The sequence below is a fragment of the Rhinatrema bivittatum genome, chromosome 11 (assembly GCF_901001135.1).
Source record: "Rhinatrema bivittatum chromosome 11, aRhiBiv1.1, whole genome shotgun sequence".
NCBI lineage: Eukaryota > Metazoa > Chordata > Amphibia > Gymnophiona > Rhinatrematidae > Rhinatrema > Rhinatrema bivittatum.
Window position 1 is genome coordinate 35108368 of NC_042625.1, and position 18279 is coordinate 35126646.

General features: G+C 47.8%; 1 protein-coding gene across 2 annotated transcripts in view; it reads right to left on the bottom strand.

Moving 5' to 3' along the window:
* The window catches only part of SBNO1 (strawberry notch homolog 1), a 156823-nt gene that overhangs the window by 52131 nt on the left and 86413 nt on the right, over window positions 1-18279 (bottom strand). For both annotated transcript variants that reach the window (XM_029619765.1, XM_029619764.1), the window contains 5 exons: window positions 14410-14545; window positions 14121-14233; window positions 7511-7582; window positions 6775-6874; window positions 6359-6433 (listed from right to left, as the gene is read on the bottom strand). In XM_029619765.1, coding sequence (XP_029475625.1) covers window positions 6359-6433; window positions 6775-6874; window positions 7511-7582; window positions 14121-14233; window positions 14410-14545 — 496 coding nt within the window. The remainder of the gene's footprint in view (window positions 1-6358; window positions 6434-6774; window positions 6875-7510; window positions 7583-14120; window positions 14234-14409; window positions 14546-18279) is intronic.

The following is an 18279-nucleotide window of genomic DNA, read 5'->3' on the forward strand; positions in this document are numbered from 1 at the left end:
GCTCCCCAAAAAGAAGTTGCGATCCCAATGACATCCAAAGGACAATGTCTCTGCAGAAGTGTGCCCATGTTTGGCTGATAGACACAATGGGCAGAAAAACCCAAGCATTGCTTGGAAGAATTAGCAACAGCAGCAGGGTCTGTGACAGACCTTACGAGCCAAAGCACCAGTCATAGCTGACCATGCAGGACAGCACCAAGAGTTTCAGGGGATGAAAGGCAATCCCTGAATGAGATCGCTAGCTCAAACCCCCGGAACAAGGAGGTAAGTTAGGCCTGAAGTTCACCCACACTGCCCCCTTTCAAGGGCAGGGCTAGCCATCCTGTCTACAGGATAGTTCAGGTGAGCAGGAAGGCAATTTGGACAACCTAGTGAGTTGAGAAAAGCTAAAGGCAGTACTGGCCAGGACTTGGCAAAAATATAGGGAAAAGTGGTTTATTTTTCCCTGCAGGTAGACACTAAGATATACCACAAATGCCCTAGCTTTTCCTCCCCTCCCCTCAACATTACAACTGGAAGTCGGAAGGAGCAAAGAACACAAGGAGGCAGACCACTGGATTATCTCTCAACCCCAAGCAAATAATTCACCACCAATTCCAACAGGGAGTTACTCACCAAGATAGAGCCCTCAGCCTTTTTGGAACAGATGAAACGAAACAAATCCCCCGGGGCAAAAAAGAGAAACACTCCACCAAGAGACAGGCCGAACAGACTGCCACCAGGAAGGCTGTCTTCAAATGTTAATAGTCGGAGAGACAGGCCATGAAGAGCTCTGAAGGAGGCTCCTGCTAAGAAATCTAGGACCAGGTTGCGGTTCCAAAGAGGCACCGGCCACTTTGGGAGTGGTCGGATCTGCTTGACTCCTTTCAGAAAGAAGGAGACATCTGGGTGATAGGCTAGGCTGCCGCTCTCACTCTTGGTTCCATAGCGCGACAATGCAGCCACCTGTACACCTTGGAGTTGAGAGACCATCCCTTCTGTAGTCCGTTCTGCAGGAATTCCAAAATCGCAGGAATTTTGACTGAGCGTGGAATGATGTCGCGGTCTTCACACCAGGCTTCAAATACTCTCCAAATCCTTATGTATGTTAGGGATGTGGAGAACTTGCGTGCTCGTAGCAGGGTGTCAATTACTGGCCCCGACTATCCGCTCTTCCTCAGGCGAGTCCTCTCAATGGCCAGGCCGTAAGAGAGAATAGAGTTGGATCCTTGTGGAGGATCGGCCCTTGTTGGAGCAGGTCCCTGTGTGGTGGTAGCAGGATGGGGCTCCCTGTTAGCAGCCTTCCCATGTCTGCATACCATGGTCTTCTTGGCCAGTCCGGGGCCACTAGAAGTACTTGTCCCTTGTGGTGTTCTATCTTGTGGATGATTGCGCCCAATAGGGGCCACAGTGGGAAGGCGTATAATGGGGTTTCCTGTGGCCAGGTCTGTACCAGGGCATCGATTCCCTGGGACTGAGGTTCCTGCCTGCGGCTGAAGAAGCTGGGCACTTGGGCGTTGGACCGGTTTGCGAGGAGGTCCATGGCTGGTGTTCCCCAATGGTTTACTATCAATTGGAATGCTGTGGTCAACAGCCTCCATTCTCCTGGGTCTAGACTTCCTCTGCTGAGGTAATCCGCTCATGGCATCCTCTGCTGAGGTAATCCGCTCATGGTATCCTCACTACTTCCAGTGTGGATGCCATGAGTGACGTTGTCTTTCCCTGCGATGTGGACGGCCGAGATCTCCTGAAGGTTCGCTTCCGCCCATAACGACATTAGGGGGTCTATTTCCAGAGACACCTGTTGGCTTCTGGTTCCTCCCCAACGGTTGATGTAGGCCACTGTTGTGGCGTTGTCCGACATTACTCTGACTGCTTTGTCTCGGAGTCTGTGACAGAACTGTAGGCAGGCTAGTCTGACTGCCCGGGCTTCTAGGCGATTGATGTTCCATCCCGACTCTTCTTTGTTTCATTGCCCCTGGGCGGTTAGCTCCTGGCAGTGTGCTCCCCATCCTCGTAGGCTGGCGTCTGTGGTGAGCAGGAACAGGTTGGCGACGATAGTCTCACTCCCTGGTTCAGATGGCCTTCTTGTAGCCACCATCGTGGTTGGGTCCGAACTCTGTCCGGGAGAGGAAGATGTATGGTGTAGTTCTGGGACAGCGGATTCCATCGTGACAGTAGTGAGCGTTGTAGGGGTCTCATGTGGGCTCTTACCCATGGCACTACTTCCAGTGTGGATGCCATGAGGCAGAGAACTTAGAGGTAGTCCCATGCTGTGGGATGAAGCTCGCTCAACAGGATCATCAGTTTTGATCTCCTTGTCTGTGTCAGGATGACCTTGTCTTGTTTGGTGTTGAACCGGACTCCCAAGTATTCTAGAGATTGGGAGGGCTGCAGACAGCTCTGGTTTGTGTTGACCACCCACCCGAGGCTCTCCAGTAGAGTTTTGACTCTGGTCGCCTGGTGACTTTCCTCTGGGGATTTCGCCCTGATCAGCCAATCGTCTAGATAAGGGTGTACGAGAATTCCTTCCTTCCTCAGTGTTGCTGCCATTACCATCATGATTTTGGTGAACGTCCGGGGTGCTATGGCTAACCCGAATGTTAGTGCCCGGAACTGGTAGTGAAGGTCCAGGATCATGAGGCGTAGAAAACGCTGATGCTCTTGATGGATCGGAATGTGTAGGTAGGCTTCCGACAGATCCAGGTATGTAAGGAACTCTCCCGGTTGTACCGCCCTTATTACCGAGCGTAGGGTTTCCATGTAGAAGTGAGGAATCTTCAGGTGGCGGTTGACCCAATTGAGATCCAGGATGGGCTGGAATGTTCCTTCTTTCTTGGGAATGATAAAATAGATGGAATAATGTCCAGTATTTATTTGTTGTGCGGGCACTGGTGTTATAGCCTCTAAGGCTAGCAATCTGGTCAGTGTAGCTTCCACTGCCATCCTCTTGGAAGGGTCGTGGCAGGGGGATTCCACAAACTTGTCCGGAGGGAGGTGGTGGAAATCCAGGTAATATCCCTCTCGAATGATGGCTAGGACCCACTTGTCCAAAGTTCTCGACCCATCTTTGGTAGAATAGGGCAAGTCTGCCCCCTATGGCTTCTTCCTTTGGACGAGTCAGCTGATTTTCATTGTGGGGTGCGGCTGGGGCCTGGGCCCGAGCCAGCTCCCCTTTTGTTGTGCTTGTTCCAAAAGGACTGGCTCTTGTCTGCGGGGCGAGCCGCTTGTTATGTGCTTCTGTATGGGTTGAAGCGCTGTGATCCTCTGCCCCTGGAAGTTCGGGGGGGGGGGGGGGGGGGCGGGGAAGACTCGCTGGTTTATCTTATTCCTGTCCTCCGGTAGCCGTAGCAGTGGGGATTTGCCCCATTTGTTGGCTAGTTTCTCTAGTTCGCTTCCGAACAGGAGGGGTCCCTTGAAGGGCATCCTTGTGAGCCTCGTTTTGGAAGATGTGTCGGCTGACCAGTTTCAGAGCCAGAATTGTCTTCTGGCTACCATGGCTGATGATACTCTTCTAGCTGCGGTGCACACCAGATCAGAAGCGGCATCCGTGAGGAATGATACTGCTGGTTCCAGGGCTTCCCCAGGAGTGTTGTTCCTGATCTGTGATAAGCAGGCGCGTGTCACCATGGCACAGCAGGCCGCGATCTGTAGACATAGCAGAGATGTCAAAAGACTGTTTGAGGATGGATTCCAGATGTCTGTCTTGAGCATCCTTGAGTGCTGCTCCTCCCTCAACTGGGATAGTAGTGTGCTTCGAGACTGCACAGACCATGGCATCCACTTTCAGACATGCTAGATCTTTGGCAGATGGGTCCAGAGGGTACATGGCTGCCAGGGCACGCCCTCCCCTTTGCATGTAGACTCCGGGACATCCCATTCCAGGTCAATTAGCTGCTGGATGGCTTGTAATAGTAGGAAATGTCGGGAGGTCTGACTGAGTCCCTCTAGTAGGGGATTCGTCTTAGGTTCCCCCAAGGCACTTGTGCTCGGGATAGCGAGCTCTTTCAAGCTGTGTGTGACCAGGTCTGGAAGCTCGTCCTTTGTGAAGAAGCGTCTCATGGTTCGGTGGGGCTCTGTCCCTGGAGGGAGTTCCCCTTTCTCCAGGGGTTCTGATTCCTCATCTGGGTTGTCCGTGTCCCCAAAGGTGGAGCTTCTGGGCGGTGGAATCACTTCCCTGGGCATAGGGGGTCCCGGGATGTTGAGGTCCTCTGGCGGAGGTTGTGGCCTTATTATCGGAGGCCCCGGTTGCATGTGGACGAAGGTATGCAAGCCTTTGAATAATTCCACCCAGGAGATAAAATGCTGGGTCTAAATTAAGAGGCGCTGTGTCCCTGGGGATCCCCATTTGAAGAAGGGTCCTGCTGGGAGACACTAGGTCCGGCGTACTGTTCGATAAGCTAGAACCCGGTACTGGTTGGGGAGGGCCATGGGCTGGATCCCCCAGGGTCTCCTCGCACTGTATACACAGGGCCGTGGCCTCCTCATGCTGTGCAGCTCTAATGTGGCATGCTGGGCAAAGGCCCTGAGCCTTGAGCTTCTTTTCCAGTGGTGCCATGGCTTGTGCGCATAAAATACAGGGCCCGGGTGGCTTAGTTATGCACTCCGGTGCGAAGTTGTGTGCATAGGATTGGTACGCACTCAGGGAGATGTGCGCGCTGTTGTGCCCACAGATCGAAGTTATGCACCCGGCACAGTAAGCGCGTCGCTTGTGCGCACAAGTTATGTGTGTGCACGGCTCGCCTCTGTGCGCACGGATCGGGGCGGCGACTAGATCAAAATGGTGACGTGACCAGGCAGACAATATGGCGACCACCTCAGAGGGTCTCCACATTGGAGGACCCTCGGATCTGACCGGGGTCTGCCCTGCTAGGGCGGATCAACCCGGTGGCACTGGTCCCGGCTGGCGACCTGTGCGACTCCTCGAGCTTCGGAGACCAGAAACTTTTAAATAGATTTCTACCTTACCTTGTCTCGGCGCTTCCCGGTCTCGTTCCGGGCGGTCTCCGGCTGCGGGGGGAGAGGGAAAATACCTTCACCGCCGCCTCTCAGCCTCACCAGATGTCGGGGGCTAGGTCCCTGCCGAGGGTTGGCCGCCGGACCGAGGCTTACCTCAGAGGGATCGCGGAAATCGCCTCGGGAATTCTCAACTGGGGGAGGGACCCAAGGGGTGTCACCGCAGGAGAGTGGGGCTCGTCTGTAGAGGTAAGATTTCTTCTTGTTTTGGTTTTCTTTGCTTGTAATGACCACAATTTTTTTTTGGGAATATATGCAGGAGCTGTTCCACTAAATAATTTTGGAAACAATTCATAATGCTTTAAAAACCAAAATAAGAATGAAAAAAAAATTAAGAGTAAAAGACAGGCAGCCAAGATAAAGACATCAATATGCAGGAAATATCCCTATGCTTCAAACCTGGAGAATCTGTGCAGTTGTATTTTGAATTAGTTTTAACCAATACCCTTGTGCTTTTTTCATAGCATATAGGGCATTAAAGTAATCCAACTAGCTAGTAATTTATTTAGATTTTTATATTCCATTTTTCACACTTTTTTGGAACTTCAAAGTGGATTACATTCAGGTACTGTAGGTATTCCCTAACCCTAGAGGGCTTACAATCTAAGTTTGTACCTGAAGCAATGGAGGGTAAAGTGACTCACCCAAGGTCACAAGGAGTAACAGTGGGACTTGAACCCTGGTCTCCCAGGTCATAGCCTGCTGCTCCAACTACTAGGCTACTCCTATGACAGATATGGCTACAAATGACATGAGGCATTAAAAAAAAAAAAAAAAAAAAGTAGGATTGTCCCACTTTTGAAATCAGTATGGAATTCTAATCCAGAATCCAATATAACACTCAGACCATGCCCTTCCTATTATATGTCAGAGTTGGGGTTTTATCCCTAAAACCTCCATTTTAAGGGGAAAGCTTACTGTCAACCTTTAGCCACAATGAAATTTCCCTCAGGCCCCAATTCAAACTCTGAATTTGATCAAGGTGTAAGAAGTCCAATTCACAGTATAACTGCAGGTCATCTGCGCACATACAGAACAAGCCTAGTTTCCTAGTCGGTTTCACTGGCAGCTCATGGCGAGTTACATTCAGGTTTAGTAGATTATATAGTGGTTGAGCATAAATATTAAGAATATATTCCCCCTCCCCAACAATTTCCATGTATCATAAAATAACCCCAGTTTTGCCAAGTATTCATTTCTCCAGGGAGAATTTGAGAAAAATGAGAACATTACTATCAAAATACCACTGCTCTCAGGTGATTCAACAATTATGATTGTCTAAAAGGCAGCTAACACCTCAATCAAATTCATTCCTTTATCTAGTCCTTAGACCATCCATTAGAGCTAGCAAACTAAAACTTACCTTTGTCAAGTGTCAGAATTCCTGATCTGTCTTCCACATTTATTAGGCCAACTCCTATTAATCCTTGCCGAACATCTGGGAGGAGAGGAGAAAAACATAGAAATGTTTACAAGTCTTTTATGCAAGTCAAAAGCCAAAAAAAACATGGGGGTAATTTTCAAAAGGATTTACATGCATAAAACTGGGTTTTACATATGTAAACACACTTTACCCATATAAGTGGTCTTTTGAAAATTGCTGCAATATATGCCAGAGTTCTCCATAGGATTTACCCCCTAAAGTGCACGTTACATGTATACATGGCTTTTGAAAATTGTTATAGTAGTATGTTTCATTTACATGTGTAACTCCTTTTAAAATTACCTCCATAAATGGCTGAGTAGGAAAATTAGAAACACATACTAACTGAAAAGTACCTTTAAAGAAGTCTCCAGGATAGTCAGCGGAAGGAGACACCAAGGGAGCATCTAGATTCACAATTGATTTCATAACAATTTCCAACGCATTTCTTCCATACTGCATAAAGGTGGAAAAAGGTTTTAAAATGAGATTTGTAGGTTGCAAGAGATTAAGTAAAAAAACAGCCAGGACACTAGGTTATTGTGAGCACGGACAAGTTCACAGATCTGCAGCAATAGGTTCTCCCAGATATACAGAGAAAGGTTCAATTAGATTTATATCTACTAATTATCTTTCCTCGTGTCCTGACAGACCAGTCCCTAGAAGGGATATTAGGTCAGATCAGCTTGCTCTCTGCCTCCAGGCATTTAGGGGAACAGAGACCTATGAAGTATCTATTTTCATATCCTGAACAAAAGTCTTGACAGAGTATAGCCATAGTGAACCATTTGTCAGGCCAATTCTGTATGTCCTTGTTTTCGTTTCTTTTAAATGTTTTTATGATTTATGTATGTAGCTTTTTGTAAACTGCCATATGCGTAGGAAAGAGTGGTAAATAAAGGATTTAGATAAATATGCTGGTAGGGGGGACAAATCCCACATGACTGGACTGGTCGGGCAGGACGATGAGGAAGTACTAAACATATTAAACGCATCATGGCACTAACTTACATTACCTAAAATGTTTCCAACAAATACAGAACAGTGCAAAAAGTGTCCATATTCTAAAAATCAGATCAAATCTCTTATTACCTTGTTGTCAAAATTGAACCTGCTTAAGTCCCTGGATTCTGTTGCTCTCCTGTCTCCATGAGTAAGAGCCCCCTATAAAGACAATTTCAGATTCCATATCACAAAGCACCATGGGACATGCCCATCATAATAAAAGCACTCAAGAGCTCCTGAACAACAATCACACCTTCATTGCAACATTGTCTGGATAGGCTAGATTGAACACATCCTTAAACTTTCCAAAAAAAAAAAAAAAAAGTTTGATAACACTTGCTGCTCAACTTCTCATAATTTAAAAATATCTATAAAATCTGATATCTACCACTCTGAGGGACCAAAGCAAAACATCTTTATTCTGTAGAAACTAATTCGCTGAGCCACTTAAAAGGGGCATGCAAAAATAAAGAACTTACTTACCTGATAATTTCATTTTCCTAGCGTGTAGTTAGATGGACCCAGGACTAATGGGTTGTGCTCCCCTGCCAGCAGATGGAGACAGTCAGGTTTCAAAGCTGAATTCACCCTAGATCAACCCTGCAGTGACCTCAGTCCTTCAGTATTCTCCTTGATTAAAACAGGGTAACTGTAACTAAACCAAATACTGAATCCCAGCAAGATTATATTTTTATTTAGGGTTTTTTTTTTATTTTTATAGATGCCCTGATCTGGGGATTGGGCGACAGCTTACTCGTATCCTCTTGGAAGTGATATTCACCTCATGGGCGATTCCTTGGCACCATTCTTGGGTAGCCATGGATGGGATGCCGAGACCATCTGTCTACACTAAGGAAAACAAAATTATCAGGTTAAGTAGTTTCTCCATGTCCTAGCATGTAGCCAGATGGACTCAGGACCATTGGGATGTACAAAAGCTATTCCTGATCAGGGAAGAGGCTGCTAGCGGTCTGGTTAGCACCAACCTTGCAAAGGCTGAGTCCTCTCGGGCCCGAACATGCAGGCGATAGAACCTGGAGAAGGTGTGCAAGGAAGACCACGTCGCCGCTCAGCAGATGTCGATGGGAGACAGTAGCTTAGCTTCCGCCCCGGATACTGCCTGAGTCCTAGTGGAATGAGCTTTAACCTGAAAGGGTAATGGCTTTCCTGCCTCTACATAAGCCACTGTGACCTCCTCCTTGATCCAGCAAGCTATGGTAGCTCACGAAGCTGGTTCGCCTTGCCTCCTTTCAAAGATCAAACAAGCAGTCCCCATCTTGAGCACCGGTTCCGAAAGTTCCAGATACTGCACCAAAAGCCTACTGACATTTAAATGGCGAAGGAGGCGGTAGTCTTCCGTGCCCTTGTGCCTATCTAGGGAAGAGACTACCTTGGGCAAGAAAAATGGAACAGTGTTAAGTTGTAATGCTCCTGAGTCATCCGGAGGAAAGATTCCAGACACGACAATACCTCTAAATTCAGAGACGTGATGAGCCAAGCATATTACCACCAGGAACAGAGTTTCCAGCATTAACAGGCGCAAGGATAGACTGCGCAGCAGTCGAAAGGAAGGCCTTGCTAAAAAGTCCAATACTAGATTAAGATTCCCCAAGGAAACCGGCCACCATAGGGGTGACCAGGGGTCTTTTACCCCTTTTAGAAAACTGGCCATGTCCGGATGTACCAACAGGCGGGTTTCCGTTCACCTCGCCTCTGAAACAGGAGATAACTCCTTGAAGGTCCAGGTAATGGCTAAGGGACAACCTTTTATTCAGGCCATCCTATAAAAATTCCAGAACCAGAGGGATTTTGGCCATCCGAGGGGGCAACCCCTCATTCCTCGCACCAGGCCTCAAATATTCTCCAGATCTGCACATAAGCTAAGGATGTCAAGAATTTCTGCGCGCGAAGCAAGGGGGTAATTACTGCTGCCAAATATCCAAGCTTCATCAGGCGAGCCCTTTCAAGGGCCAGATCATAAGACAAAACAGCGTCAGATCCTTGTGAAGGACCGGACCTTGTTGGAGCAGATCCCTGTTTGGTGGAAGGCACAGGGGCGTCTCCAGAAGCCTCCTCGTCTGCATACCACGGGCATCTGGGCCAATTCGAAGCCACTAGAAAAACTAATCCACTGTGGCGCTCACCCTTGTGAATGACCTTGTTCAGCAGGGGCCACAGAGGGAAGACGTACAGCAAGTCCTCCTCTGGTCAGGTCTGAACAAGGGCATTGATCCCCAGGAATCGCTGTTCTCTTCTGCGACTGAAGAATCAGGAGACCTTCACATTGTGAGATGTGGCCAGCAGGTTGATGAACAGGAGGCCCCAATGATCTACCAGCAACTAAAGGCTCTGGCCGACAATGCCCATTCTCCTGGATCCAGACTCTCCCTGCTTAAAAAGTCTGTTCTGACATTTCTTTTCCTGTGATGTGGGAAGCAGAGATCTGTAGGTTCAACTCTGCCCATTCCATAAGGAGATCTAACTCCAGAGACACTTGCTGGCTCTTGGCTCCTCTATGGCAGTTAATGTAGGCTACTGTTGACATCAAGCAGACTGTCTGATCCTGGATCATGTGGCTGAACTGCAGGCACACTAATCTGTCTAGGCTTCCAGGCGGTTTATGTTCCAGTGCGCCTCTTCCTTGGTCCAATGCCCCTGGGTTGTCAGTTCCTGACAGTAAGCTCCCCCCATTCCAGGAGGCTCGCTTCTGTCGTGAGAACTAGCCAGTTCGGTGGGGACAGGCTTACACCCTTGCTTAGGTGAGCTTCCTGTAGCCACAACTGGAGCCAAGAACATACTTCCATCGGTAAGTGGAGGCAAATCGAATAGTCTTGGGACAATGGGTTCCAACGTAACAGCAGGGAGTGTTGGAGTGGCCGCATATGCGCCCTTACCCACTGTACTATCTCCAGGGTTGATGCCATCAGACTGAGGACCTGAAGATAGCTCCACACCCTGGGGCACATTGTGTTTGTCAGACGCACTTGGCACATCAGCTTCCTTATCCTTGAGGATGGGAGGAAGACCTTCTCCTGCTTGGTGTCAAACCAGACTTCCAGATACTCTAGGGACTGGGAAGGCTTGAGACTGCTTTTCTTCATGTTCACAACCCAATAAAGCTCCTGAAGCAGACACGTTACCCTGCAGGTCACCTGGAGACTAACGACTTCGCCTGGATCAATCAGTCGTCCAAGGATGGGTGCACCAGGATCCCTTCTTTCCTCAGGGCTGCCGCCACAACTACCATAATTTTGGAAAATGTTCTGGGGGTGGTGACCAGACTGAAGGTCAGTGCCTGAAACTGATAATGCAGCCCAGCATCGCAAAGCGTAGGAAAAGCTGGTAGTCTTGTCAGATTGGAATATGAAGTCAGGCTTCCAAGAGTCCAGGGAGGTTAAGAACTCTCCCGGTTGTTTGGTCATTATGATGGAGCTCAGAGTTTCCATGCAGAAATGAATTACTTGAAGATGACAGTTGAGGTCCAGGATGGGTGAAAGGAACCCTCCTTCTTGGGTTTGATGAAATAGATGGAATAATGCCCCGTATTTTCTTAGGGCGTGGGTACTGGAATTATAGCCTTCAAATTGAGGAGCCTTATCAAGGTAGATTCCACTACAAAAGAACATGCCATACTGGGTCAGACCAAGGGTCCATCAAGCCCAGCATCCTGTCTCCAACAGTGGCCAATCCAGGCCATAAGAACCTGGCAAGTACCCAAAAACTAAGACTATGTTACTGATGCTAGTAATAGCAGTGGCTATTTTCTAAGTCAACTTAATTAATAGCAGGTAATGGACTTCTCCTCCAAGAACATATCCAATCCTTTTTTAAACACAGCTATACTAACTGCACTAACCACATCCTCTAGCAACAAATTCCAGAGTTTAATTGTGCGTTGAGTGAAAACTTTCTCCGATTAGTTTTAAATGTGCCACATGCTAACTTCATGGAGTGCCCCACTAGTCTATTATCCGAAAGAGTAAATAACCAATTCACATTTACCCATTCTAGACCTCTCATGATTTTAAACACCTCTATCATATCCCCCCTCAGCTGTCTCTTCTCCAAACTGAAAAGTCCTAACCTCTAGTCTTTCCTCATAGGGGAGCTTCTTGTGTTGGGAATGGTACAGAGACATCATGAATATGTCCAGAGGACTGCTGTGAAACTCCAGCGCATATCCTTCTCATATGATATCCAGTACCCATTCGTCAGACGTGATCTTGAACCACCGCTGGTAGAAGAGGGATAGTCGACCCTTTATCTCCTCGTCCCATGGATGGGTCGGCAAAACTTCATTGGGAAGTTTGGGCGGAACCTGAACCAGCCCCTCTCTTTGGTTGTTGACTCCAAAAGGACTGAGACCTTCCCGAGGACCGAGATGTCTGAAATGTCAAGTTCCCGCAGGGCCGAAAGTGCTAGGAGCCCCTGGCCCTCATAGGAGAGGGGTGCTGCAACCTCTCTCTCATATCTTCTGGTAGCCGAGGCACTGGAGATTCACCCCACTTACTGGCCAGTTTTTAAAATTAGTTTCTGAATAGGAGGGCTCTCTTAAAGGACATCCGAGGTTTGCCTTAGAGATTGCATCTGACCAATTTAGCATCCATAGCTGTCTTCTGGCCGCCACCACTGAGGCCACTGCACCAGCCAATGTATGGACTAGGTCAGAGCCCGTGTCCGCTAAAAAGGCAGTGGGCTCCATAGCCTCTCTGGAATGCGCCCCCGAGTTATTTGCCTCTCTAGAGAGAAGCAGGCATGAGTGAGCCACAAGGGCATAAAAGGAAGCAATCTGAAGTGTCACTGCTGTCGTGTCAAAGGCTTGTTTAAGGATGGACTTCAACTGCCTATCATGTGTATCCTTTAAGGCTATTCCTCCCTCCACTGGGATAGTTTGCTTCGAAACGGCGCAGACTAGGGCATCCACTTTGGGGAAAACAAAAGTATTCTCTGGCTGCCAGATCCAGTGGGTACAGAGCTTCCAATGCTCGATCACCTTTAAAACTGGCTTCCGGGGTGTCCCATTCCAGGTCACTCAACTCCTGGATGGCTTCTACCATCAGAAACTAGCAAGAGGCTTTCCATAGAGACACTGGGATGGGATTCTTTGGTTCTGTCATAGGGTCCATGCCAGGAACTCTTCAGGGTCTGGGAAAAGAGGGCCGGCAATTCATCTCTATGGAAAAATCGTAACATGGTCCGTCATGGCTCCAAGCCCGAAGGAATTTCCCCATCCTCCAATGAATCTGCATCCCCTTCATCATCCGTTGTGACTGGGTCCCTATCAGGGATACCCTTGGTGAGACGAGGTATGTCTCGAGGCCTGATAGGGCTGGGAGAGTAAGGCCTTCCCCGGCTGGGGTTCGGTCCAGACAGGGGCAGGAGAGAGACTGTGCCTGTATGAAGGCTTTGAAAAAATTCCACCCAAGAAAAGGCTGCTGGTTCCATGCCTAGCCCAGGAGGAACTGGGGTAGGTGCAGCTGAATTTCCCTCTCCCGTGGTAGACCCAGCCCTAGGATTACTCAGATCCAGGGTGCTACCAGTTAAGATTGTGGCTGATTCATCCTCTGAATGAGAGGAGCCGGGCTTAGAAATGTTCTGGGAATCCATCCCTCCCTAGGCCTCCTCACAGTGCTGACACAGGTAAGAATCAAGGTCAGACTGTGTAGCCCTAATATGGCAGGCAGCACAAAGAGTGTCACTTAGGCTTCTTTGCTGCCGCAGCCATTCTGAACATCTCAGCCGGCTAGCGCTTGAAATAAAGTGCGCACAGATCCTGTACAGTTGCGCATAAGCTGAAGCGTGCGTATGCGTGATGTTATGTGAACAGCGTGTGCACGGAGCCGGCACGCACTGCACATAGACACGCTCTATGGAGGGCGATGAAGACGCACAAAACGGAACACAAGATGGTGCCACTGTGGCCTACAACTCTGTGTGCCCACCGAGCCTGAAGCAGGGCCTAGCTCATCGGGGGACCGCTCAACCCACTCGAAAGCCCCTTCCCTTACCCCAACAGGATCGGGATCATCATCAGTATGGCGCACTGAGCAAGGAGACCAGAGGAAAGACTTACCAAAGCCCTTCCACGTCTCTGCATCGAAGTTCTTCTCTACTTACCTCGGCTCGGCACTTACTGACTGAGTACAGAGACCGTCTCCGGCCGCAGGAAAAGAGGACTTTGGCCGTCACTGCCACACTCAGCTTTCTGCACCCATTGCCTTCCAGCTGCTTCAGCAACAAAGTCCATGCCAGGAACCAGCTACCGGACCAAGGCACACCTTTGAGGGAACTCAGAAATCACCTCAGGAATTTGACTGGAGGAAGGACCTTTAGGTATCACCACAGGACAGCAGGGCTCAATCTTTCTCCAATTTAAAAGTAAAATTTCCTCTTCTAAAGAGAACTGCAATCCCGATAGGGAAAGCACACCCACAACTGCTAGGAGACAGAGCTACTGAAGGGCTGAGATCACTGCAGGGGTATATCTAAGGTGACGTCAGCTTTGAAACCTGACTCAAGTCTCCAGCTGCTGGCAGGGGAGCATATAACCCATTGGTCCTGAGTCCATCTGGCTACACGCTAGGGAAAAAAAAAAAAATCTCATGTATAAAGATGCTGCACCAATAATTAATACTTGGCTCTGGTCTACTGCCATCATACCAACACTGAGCTTTTTAAGGCTTTACAAACCACTTACCAAACTCTCCAGTCTTTTTGCAACTATAGAGGCAAATCTTTGTTCACCGGCTAATTCAGAAATTAGGAAGACATACTCAGGAGCAGTAACTTGATTTGATCTGTGCGTTCTTCCTGCATATCAAAAGAAAATGCATGTCTTAATATTTTCTATATGCACATCATACTTGCTTTGAAACAAATCAATAGTACTGAACTATAAATGACTGGCTAAGTATGAGGCAAATTTAAGCATCAAACCTGCTTTGAGGCTTGAACTGGTTATGTCTGTATACATGTGGCAAACTCACCAAACTGCTGGATTGCTCTATCAGCACTCCAGGGTAATTCTAAAGTCATGTGCACTCTCCGTCTCTGGTTCTTAGCTCTGCGGTCAGCTTGTAAAGAGATACCCGAGCTGGCAGCTTCTGAGATGATGGCAATATTCTTTTAAAAACAAAGGAAATGCAAAAAAAAAAAAAAAAAGCTATTTTAGTACAGAGCTCTATACAGTGTAAGAACAAGCTTTCTGAGGTGGTTAAAAAAAACCAAAAGGTAGAAGAGGGGGTTCAGCACAATGACATTTTCATAAACAGAAGCAGTTCAGGTGAAATTAGCTTTTAACTGAGAATACAGTGCAAAGACATCCTTCATTTACAGAAAATATACTGTTGCACAAAGAAAACCAACTCCAAGCAAATAATCTTCCCTCCTTGCTCCCCACACACATGCACAGAGCCAGCAAAGGCATGCAAGCATTTCTCTAAGGATATTTAAAGGGTAACTGTGTATAAAGGATAGTCACAGAACCAAACATTTGGCTATATGCACGAAAACCAAATTGAAAGGTAAACACAAGAACTGTGAAGCTGGCAGCTATGTCAGTGTGTTGATTATAAAAGCTCCACTACACATATGAAATTGACAGTCACTGAGGTGGTATGCAAATTCAAAATGGATCCTTTAGAAATCTGACAGACAAATGGAAAATAACCAAGCTCAGTTGCCTAAATTACTGAGCATTCACTTGAATGTACTGGTCTAATTTTGAAGAGCAAACTGAACAGATAAGACAGATAAATACATAGAAATAAAAAAATGCAATGGCAAATTAGGATAAAGGAAAATTGGTTCTTACCTGCTAATTTTCGTTTCTGTAATACCACAAATCAGTCCAGACAAGTCGGTTTGTGCATCCCTACCAGAAGATGGAGGCAGAGAACGAAACTCTGCGGCACTGCTACATATCTGACAGTGCTACCTGCAGTCTTTCAGTATTGACCTGCACCCAAGCCAAAGAATAGACTCCATCCCCTTTCCAGGACGAACAGGTAACTCAGGGTTGGCACCCCCTGAATTGAAACCTACCATACTTCCAGAAAAAGACATTGATAACCACTTAACTCAAAACTCATCAACTTATTCAGTTTGTAAATTTACTACAATTAGTACCAGGATATTCAATCTTTCGGCAGCAAAAAGGGATGGATCTCTGGACTGATCTGTGGTATTACAGGAACAAAAATTAGCAGGTAACCCATTTTCTTTTCCTGTTCATACCCAGATCAGTCCAGACAAGTGGGATGTACCCAAGCACCCTTAAACTAGGCAGGAACCCGAAATACCTGCACGCAGAACACTCAAATGTTGCATCTTTCTGCGCCCAAACATCCAATCGGTAACACTTGATGAAAGTATGAAGGGTTGACCATGCTGCTGCCCTACGTATTTCCTGAGGAGACACCAACTGACAACTCAGCCCAGAAGGCTGCCTGTGCCCTTGCAGAATGCGCTCGTATGCCTACCGAAACTTCACGATCTTTACAAATATAAGCAGAGCAAATGGACTCCTTCAGCTAAAGAGATTGTGGCTTTAAAGGCTTTTATCTCCTTTCTTCGCACCCCTGACCACAAAGGTGATCCAACCACCGGAAACTGTTAGTGACCTTAAGGTAACGCAATACAGTCTGATGCATATCCAAAAGATGATGCTCCCTCTCCTGCAAGGAGTCCCTAGACCACTCCGGAAAGGCCGGAACTTCTGTCTGATTCAGATGAAAGAAGGAAATCACTTTCGGTAAAAAGGAGGGATACTGTTCACATCACCCTATCATTAGAAATATGCAAAAAAGGGTCCCTGCAAGATAGCATCTGAATCTCCAAACTCCGTGTGGCTAGCAGAAAAAGTGCCTTCAATGATGCTCCCCTTAAGGACTCAAAAGAAGCTCCATAAAGCACTTTCAGCACCAAGTTGATGTTCCAATCTGGACATACCTTTGTTATCGGAGGCCACAAATGCTCGACTCCCTTCAGAAATTGTATGACATCCGGATGAGAGACCAAAGACCTCCCTCGCCACTTGCCCCTAAGGCAACCCAAGGCTGAAACCTGAACATGGAGAAAGCTATAAGCTAGCCCCTTAGATAACCCCTGCTGTAAGAAGGCCAAAATGTGAGTAAAGTCCAGTTAGGGGATCCAGCCACTGTTATAGACACTAAGACTAACACCTTCCAGACCTTGACATACCTCAGAGATAGAGGGCCGCCTAGCCTGGAACAACGTGGAAATGACTGGTTCCAAATATCCTCACAGGCGCAATTGTTGCCTCTCAAAACCCAAGCCATGAGACAAAAGCGATCCTCCCGATTCAAAAATATGGGTCCTTATAGAAGAAACCTTGGCAGGTGAGCCAACCTGAGGGGTCCATCTAACACAAGATACACCAGATCCATGAACCACGGCTGACACGGTCATTCAAGTGCCACCAGAACCACTGCAAGAATTGACTGACGAGTGGCCAAGAAGGCAACATACAGAAAATCTCCTGTCTGTCACGGGCACACTAGAGCATCCAACACCTCCATCCTGGCTTCTCTTCTGCGAGTGAAAAATATTGCCACCTTTGCGTTGGCTCTTGTTGCCATGTAATCCAACTGGGGAATGCCCCACCTGGCGCACACACAATCTCAGGCCTCAGGGGATAACTCCCATTCCCCCGGATCTAGCTGCTGCCTGCTGAGGAAGTCCACTTAAACATTGTCTACTTCTGCGATGAGACACTGCTACTCCCTTGAGGTGATATTCTGCCCAAACTACTGAGCCTCCAGAGCCATCCTGTGAGTGTCCCCCCCTTGACGATTAATTTATGCCACAATCATTGCATTGCCCGAGAAAACTCTCACCATCTGGCCCCTGACCCAAGGTAGAAATGCCTCCAGGGCCTTTGTGAACTGCCCTAGTCTCCAGGACATTGATAGATCAGGCTGCCTCTGCTGTTGACTAAAGACCTTGTGCAGACTGCCCCTGAAACAGTACCCCCCCCCCCCAACCTTTGAGGCTGGCATCTGTGGCCACTACCACTCAATACGGGGCCTCCAGATACACTCCCTTCTCCAAGTTGTGGCAGGAGAGCCACCAAGAGAGACTGGACCTGGATTCTCCTAGAAGAGGTAAAGGTAGGTGATACTTCTCAGACAGACTCCATCTGGACAACAGCATCTTCTGCAAATGTCGCATGTGAGCAAAGACCCATAAATCAAATCCTATGTGAAAGCCATGGATCCCAGACCTTTGGCACTAGTAGACTAAGTGCGCCACTTTCGCCTACAACTTTGACACACTGATCAGGAACACCCTGCTTTCTAGGTATCAAATCATGCTCCCAGATACTCCAATGATTGGTTCAGCATGAGATGACTCTCTTCTGCATTTATCACCCAACCCAGTGAACTCAAATCTGTTCATCACTTGCTGGTTGGATTGACCATACTCCTCAGACTTTGCCCGAATGAGTCAATCATCCAGACATAGATGGACCAAAATTCCATCTAGTTCAAGGCTGCCACCATTGCCACCACCACTTTGTTGAAGGTACTGTAGCCAAGTCGAAGGAGAGAGCCCAGAAGTGAAAATGCTGACCCAGCACCATGAACTGTGAAACTTTCAATGGTCCCTTCAAATGGAAATAGGCATCCATCAGGTCTAATGACGCCAGGAATTCTACTCTGCAGACTGCTACTATAAAACAGTGCTCAAAGTCTCCATAGGAAAACACGGAACCCATAAGGCCAAGTTCAGCTTTTGCAAATCCAGAATGAGCCGGAAGGTGCCCTTTTTGGGGACCAAAAAATAAATGGAGTACCTCCCCTGTCCCTACTTGGACAGCGGGACTGGAACTATTG